The sequence below is a fragment of the Sabethes cyaneus genome, chromosome 3 (genome assembly GCF_943734655.1).
Source record: "Sabethes cyaneus chromosome 3, idSabCyanKW18_F2, whole genome shotgun sequence".
NCBI classification, from domain to species: domain Eukaryota; kingdom Metazoa; phylum Arthropoda; class Insecta; order Diptera; family Culicidae; genus Sabethes; species Sabethes cyaneus.
In genome coordinates this window covers 46,059,574-46,067,000 of record NC_071355.1, presented here as the reverse complement: position 1 = coordinate 46,067,000, position 7,427 = coordinate 46,059,574, and the positions used below count along the sequence as shown (strand labels likewise).

The 7,427-nt window shown below is 38.1% G+C and overlaps 1 protein-coding gene across 1 annotated transcript; it reads left to right on the top strand.

The window, feature by feature from the left end:
- Nucleotides 1–270: 270 nt before the first annotated feature.
- On the top strand, nucleotides 271–1,159 carry LOC128739547 (trypsin-7-like). Its single transcript, XM_053835041.1, has 3 exons — nucleotides 271–519; nucleotides 578–912; nucleotides 970–1,159. Exons 1-3 carry the CDS (start codon nucleotides 271–273, stop codon nucleotides 1,157–1,159), a joined length of 774 nt encoding a protein of 257 aa, XP_053691016.1.
- Nucleotides 1,160–7,427: the final 6,268 nt, after the last annotated feature.

Genomic DNA, 7,427 nt, shown 5'->3' with positions numbered 1-7,427 from the left:
CAGATCAGCTCGCAAGTATTGATTGTTTCTTATTTTCTCGGAATTTCCGCAATGATATGGTCTCACATTTGATTTGTGTACGATCAAAGTGATAAGCTCATCGGATGTGAAAAAACCATACACTTCCATTCCTACTGATACAGGGGTATTTTCCATTTTTCGTCAAGAGATTATTTGACCATTTTGATAACCGTTGTGGTACCTGGTACGTATAAAAACTAATCCCAATGGCTAAGTAGAATCAGTTAATCGGCGTGGGAGTAACCAATCATGAAGACTTTTATCGTACTAGCAGTGTGCGTGGCGTGTGCTTTTGCAGATTACCGTGATCAACCACTCGGTCAGGAGTCGAAATTCCGAGGCAGAATTGTAGGAGGAATTGAAGTCGACATAGCTGGCTTCCCGTACCAGCTATCAATGCGCTTGAACGATGATCACTGGTGTGGTGCTTCCATAATCTCAAGTAATTGGGCGATGTCTGCTGCTCACTGTACCTATCCAGCGCCACCGGTTAGCTCGGTAGGTTCCATCTGATGGTTCTGATTATGAACAGTGCTTTACTAGTTAACTATTGCAGATGACCTTCCGGGCAGGAAGCTCAAGTCGAACTACTGGAGGAACCATTTTCCAGGCTGCAGAGATCGTAAACCATCCGCTGTATGATCCAGTCACCATTGATAACGATGTTTGTGTTATTCGTATCACAACATCCTTTGTTGGAACCGACATAGTTCCAATCACAATTGTACCAATTGGAACTAGCTTCCCGCATGGTACTCGTAGTGTGGTATCTGGATGGGGTATGACTACTCCAGGAGGACCTCTGCCGGTCTATTTGCACGCTGTGAACATTCCAGTTGTGGGTCAAGACGCTTGTCGGGGCCTGTGGGGAGCTCAGAGAATCACTGAAAAGTAAGTAGTTGGTAAAGTACTGTTTGTCAGGAAGCACTAATTTCGGTTCTTCAACAGTATGATTTGTGCTGGTGAGTTTGGACGTGATGCGTGCAACCATGATAGTGGTAGTCCACTTGTTACCGGAGGACGTCAGTTCGGAATTGTTTCGTGGGGAACTAGTCAATGTGGAGAGCAAGTAGGAGTTTATGTGAACATTGGTGCTGCTAGTATTCGTAATTTTATTAATTCCACTACCGGTGTGTAGCATATTTCAAAATTAAACTAAATTAGAACAACGTAATAAATTTTTCGTGCTTTTTGCAATTAATTTTTTCACATGATATCATTTGTGATATGTTGGTATGCTAATTATCTAGCAGAAGCTGAAAATCTTAAGTTCATTGGCTTGAATTTTCGCTTCGCTTTGTACGGTGGCGTATGTTTCTTGATCGTAGCATTTTGCGAAGGGCAAATTAGCCCGGACGAACCAAAAAGGACAGGAATCTTCGGAATTCTAAAAACAAGAATCCTGGGTGTATTAGTAAGGGAAACCCGATTTCCTGCTTGAATGCGCCGCAGGATCTCCTTACTAGTTTTGTTGTCCGCGATCACCAGAGATCCCAATTTTCTAAAAAATAATAAACCTTTAAGGGATACTGATTCGAGAAACGAGGAGACGCCCAATCGGGTCCTAGCCAAGGCCGTCACAATGTCACGCTACGGCTGTGAAACTAGGTCTAGAATCTAGGTCCAAAACCTGATAAAAAAATGTGGTTTAACAGATAGTTCACAATCCAGTTCAAATCTATTACAAAATATTGCAAAAAAATTGACTAAAAATATGCTTTATAATCTAGTTCAGGTCCAAAATACGGTCAGGTTCAGAATCTGGTTCCAAATTTGATGCAAAATCTGGTTGGTGTTTAAAATTTGTTGAAATTTGTGCCCCAAAATTTGCTCCAGGAACAGAATCTAATTAAAAATGTGAACCGAAATCTAGTTTATAATCTGGCCCAGTTTGAGAGAATGGTCCGAAATTTAATCCAAAATCTGGTGCAAAAACTGCTAAAAAATGTGATCGAGAATCTATTCCAGAAACTGATGAAGGTCCAACATCTGGTTCAAGTCTACGATTTGGTTCACAATATAGTCCAAATGCAGACCAAAATCTGGTTTAAAATCTGCTTCAGATCTGTTATAAAATTTGTTACAGCAAAATTTGATAAAAAATGTGGGCCGCAATCCAGTTCGAGTCCAAAAATACGGTTCAGGTCTGGTCTAAAAATGGAAAAATACGATCTGGTGTAAAAGTGGATCTAAAATCTGGTTGGTGGTTTCAAATCTGATCACAAAAGTGCTGCTAAAATTGGGTTTGTATTCTGTACATTTTTTGTTTGTAATGTGGACGCAAACTTGATTAAAAACCTGGTCCAAAATCTGTTGAAAAATGTGCTCCAGAATCGGGGCAAGGTGCCCAATCTGGTTCTGCTCCAGAATCCGCTCCAGAATCCGCTCCAAAATTTGATCAAAAATGTGGTCCAAAATATTATCCAAAATCTGGTCCAACATTGATAAAAATGTGGTCCCGAACCAGGTCTAGGATCTAATGCAGCTCCAAGATCTAGTTCAGGTCCAGATGTGGTCCAGGTCCAGATGTTGTCCAGCTCCGGAATCTGATAAAAATTGTGGACCAAAATCTTATTCAAAATCTGGTCCAGAATCAGATGCAGGTCCAGAATGTTTCAGACCAGGTCTAGAATCTGGGTCCAAAATCTAATCCTAAATTTGATCCAAAATCCGGTCAAAATTGTGGTTCAAATTCAAAAATGTGGTTGATCCAAAATTTGGTCCTACAAAATTTGTTATAAAAACTGATGAAAAATGTGGCCCAGAATTTAGTGCAGGTTCAGAATGTGCGGTGGTTTAAAATCTTAACAAAAATAATAAACTTGGAAGGAACACTGAGTAACTAGGGAGTTGTAAATCGGGTCTTTGAGAAAGGACACCACAATATCACGCTACAGCTCTGCTCATCGACCACTTCTAGCCTTTTCTTTTTATGGAAAAAGTTATACACTGTAAAAAATTATTTTTGGGGAAAATAAAAAAAACATACTTATTATAATTCTCATCTTTAGAAAAAGTTATACACTGTAAAAAATTATTTTTGGTAAAAATAAAAAAAAACACGAAATTTTCAAAATATTATAAGGCTTATACAAATTTGAAAAAAAGTTTATGTCGCCCCCCCCTTCCAAAATGTTCGAAAATTGAAGGGGCAAAAAAATAAAGTGTAATACATATTATGTTGCATTCTATAGTGATAAGCAGATTTTTGACAGTTCACCGAGTTTACATCTCTAAATTACCCAATATGTGCAAAGTTAAAGTAATTATCCGCTTAGTCTCGATCAACTTTTCTTCACCAACTAAGTTTTTTGATTCCTGCTACAGGTCGCAGGCGGCCCCAAAGCCGAAAATTGGATGTGTTTGAAATCAGACTTTTGGCTCCATCTACTTTAAATCTTATTCCGTTTTATTTTCACTTGTTTCAAAACACCGAATTAGATTGAGGCATCAATAAACAAGAAATTTGGTACCGCTTTTGACGGATATATTCCGAATTGCAGTAGGATTATTTTATGCTGTCATAGGTAGCAGATAGATTAAAATAGAAATACAACAAATTAGACACTCCGGAATATCAGCGTTCAGTGTTTTCGGGGCTCCAATTGGTCGTTTTATTTCGTACTGTCCACAAGAACTTACCCTAATTTTGGATGTTGGGGACATAAAGCTTACAATATTACCTTACAAATACAATATTTTACCATGCATTGATTGCATGCAGAAAGGATGTTACTGAATTGTTCGAAACTTTTCGGACTTTGTGACATTAACATCAAATCAAGTCATGTTAAGTTATATTGCTTTTGTACTGTGCATCTTCTTCTGCTTTAAAAATGGAGTTTTAGTATGGATTATGGCAAAGTGCGAAACTGGAATTAAATTGGAATAACATTTTCATTGCTAGGCAGTCGTAACGGTTTATCTCTCCAAACATTTCAATGACTGGTTCGGTTTGAACTAAAATTTAAGTACTGTACAACATTTTTGTATTAAATATGCATTAACATGGAAAAATAAACACTGGTTTCTACTCCTTTGTTTCGGTTTTGAAGGTTTGATGTTATTATTTTTTTTTGCCCCCCCCCTTGAACAATATTTCGAGACCAGGACATAAACTTTTTTCTAAATTTGTATAAGCCTAACTTATTTGCCCTTCATTCGCCAGCAATGATACTTTCAGAAAAGGTAGTGTATATTGTTACCTTTAACACGTCAAAAAATAAAATTTTTACAAAATGCACTGTTTTAGATATTTAACTTTTTAGTTTTATTTACTTTCAACAAAAAAATTTTTTTACAGTGCACATATTTTTTTTAGAAAGGTACTTTTATTATCTACAACTTTGCTGAAGACACTATTTCGATCAAATAAACCATTTTTCCAATATAAAATATTTAATGGATTAGCACCATTTTTGGTTAGGCCCTTTTGAAAAAGCAGTCTAGATCTTAAAAAAATAACTGATATGATAAAATGACATATTTTCTTAAACATAAAAGCTATGCAAAGTTTCAGCTAAATCAAAAATGACAAATTAAAATCGATTTGCGAAATTCCGTGGAATCACTCAGCTACAGCTACAAGAGTTAGACAAAATGATCGGGACAGGCAACATTTTGATGAAATTCAAACGGCCATAACTTTTACAAAATTGAACATTTTTAGATGAAACGAATTGCATTCGACGAAGAAATTTTCCTAGTTTTCCAAAAATACATCAAAATTTGCAATAGTCAGCGGACACCGGAGATATTCCGGGTTGTCTGGGGGTATGCCAAAAACTGATTTCTTTAATCGCCTGTATCTTTTTCTGTCATGGAAATTTATTAATTTTCATGTTTTATCCCAAAACCAGATTTCATTTCCAGTCGATCGTTGGATTTCCATTCTTTTTCGACCAATCGACTGGAAATGAAATCTAGTTTTGGGATAAAATATGAATATGAATAAATTTCCATGACAGAAACAGATACAATTGATGAAAAAACAGTCAACCCATAATATCTCCGTTGTCCGCTGACTATTGTGAATCTTGAAATATTTTAGAAAAATTAGAAAGTTTTACCCGTCGAATGCAATTGGTTTCATCTAAAAATGTCCAATTTTATGGAAGTTATGGCCGTATCAATTTTATTAAAATTTTACCTGTCCCGAACATTTTGTCTAACCCCTGTATATCATTCTACCCGGCATTTACAAATAGATGCAACTTCACAAGGCAATCGCCGAACGATCAAAGACATCGCGGAATTTTGACGGCTTTCACCTGAGGCAGTACTTTCAGTCATTCTAACCGCTTCTCATATGGGGTGGTTGAAGAAGAACTTTGAGAAACATGAGGAACTGGAAGATCCAATCAAGAGGATCAAAGATTGTCACAAGGACCTGTAGCAAGTGCTGTTTTGTTAACCGACAACGACCGATAAGGAGATCTGGAATGTGGAATTTCCATTCTATTTTGTACACGAATTCGGGACCATGGGACATGAGACATGGGACCATGTACTTCTCTGAAACTCTGTTGCCATTCAATACAGTTAGAATTTACCGCTAGTTGCTTGAGCAATCACGGGACGAACTTCTTGCGCAAAGCGAATTCTATCTCGAAAAATGTTGTTGCCATTAAAAGCATAATAAATGAAGTTTGATGTATCACTGATACCACATTAACCGCAAATTGACTGCTTATCCATTATTATTTTGTGCAAATTTCCCGTACTGTAAAAATCGCGTAATCCCGTAATAGTAACCAACCTAAAATTACGAATATCCCGTCGCGCTATGACTATCCTAATTGTTTCCATTTAGTTACACATGTACTAAGGATCGCGTGATACTTTATTTGATCGCGTGATTTTGTTTCCTGGCAGGATCGCCAATATGACGTTTTTCACCTGTGTTTTTACCTATGTATAATCTATGTTTTTTACCGTTGGCTACCGGTATACGAAAGAGTTTGAATCTTTAGACGGTGCATCCAGGGTAGCTATACAATCAACAAGGGTGGTTACTATGGGTATGATAGTGCTTCTATATTGGTACTGAATACTGTACTGTTGGGGATGTGGCTGGTCGACAGCCGATATTGGGTGAGTTGGACGGTTATTCCTCCAACCGGATTTTTCTCCGTCGATCCGTCCATGGATCGTGCATTGAATGTCACCCTTGTGCATTGAATATCGACTCGAGTCTATCGGATCATTACCTAGTTGTAAGTACATGTGCGCTTAAAACTAGAGGTGGGCAAAACGGCTCTGAACCTTTCATTTGCTGCTACGAACCAATTCAAATAAACGGCACATAGCTCTCGGTTCGTTTATCCGCCAAGCTGACAGTTCGGTAAATTACGGTTCACGAACTAAACTTCGTGTTACCTTCGCGTAACTTTGAAGAACCGTAGTTCTTTTTGAAGAGCCGTTCGTTTGAACACTCTTTCTTGTGAACCGGTTCATTTGAACAGCTTGTGAGCCGTTCGCCCAACCCTACTCAAAACCTGAGAGAAAGGAGTTAGCTGGGATTGTTTTTGTACACCGAACTGTCAGCGCGAACCGGGTAAGAAATGCCACTGAAGAATGAAACGAAAACAATTAATCTGTCACTGAGCTGGCTTCTTTCTTTCAGCTAAAAATTATCGACGGTATACACCACGCGACAAAGCCATCCGGCTTCGGAAACTAGACTATCCGAAAGTTATGCAGTACTACGAGCACATACAGGATAAAGCCTTGTCTTCTTCTGTGGAGCAAGGTACACTCAAGTCTTTTTTACACGGTTTGTTTTTTTCGATTACTCGAAAACGGTGCAGCTAAGGAACTATTTACAATCTACGTGAGGAATGTCGAGCTACTCCCAAATGTATTGAGAAATAAATGAATGGTCTCTAAGTTACCCCGTTCTTAACACTCAAAAAACTAAACCGTGTAAAAAAAGTACTTGAGTGTATTGGGATTACCTACTAATGGTCGAAACACAAATGGCCGAATCACGTATGACCGAAACACAAATGATCGAAACAACAAATGGCCTAATATATCGGCTGGCAACTAAAATTTTGGAATTTTTTCGCGGCTCTTATGCTCAGGGCCGTCGCTTCCATTAAGCAGAACAAGCAGCTGCTTGGAGCGCCATTTCTCCTACAATCAAATAAACTGTAGCATTAAATAAATAAGTGGTTAATATAAAACTTTCTTTCCTCTCTTTTAGCAGCATAAAGCCGGGGAGGCAAGTGGTGTAACTAGAGTTACTCTTCGCTGTATTGGGTCCTGGGGTATTTGCCACCAATTCGTTGAGTATCTCGACACAAGCAAATCGGCTTCAAACCATCTAGTAAGTTGGGTTTCTCTTTTTCTAAAGGCCCTCATACGCGTACGAACTTGATGGCCGTAAATGTTGGTGAATTCAT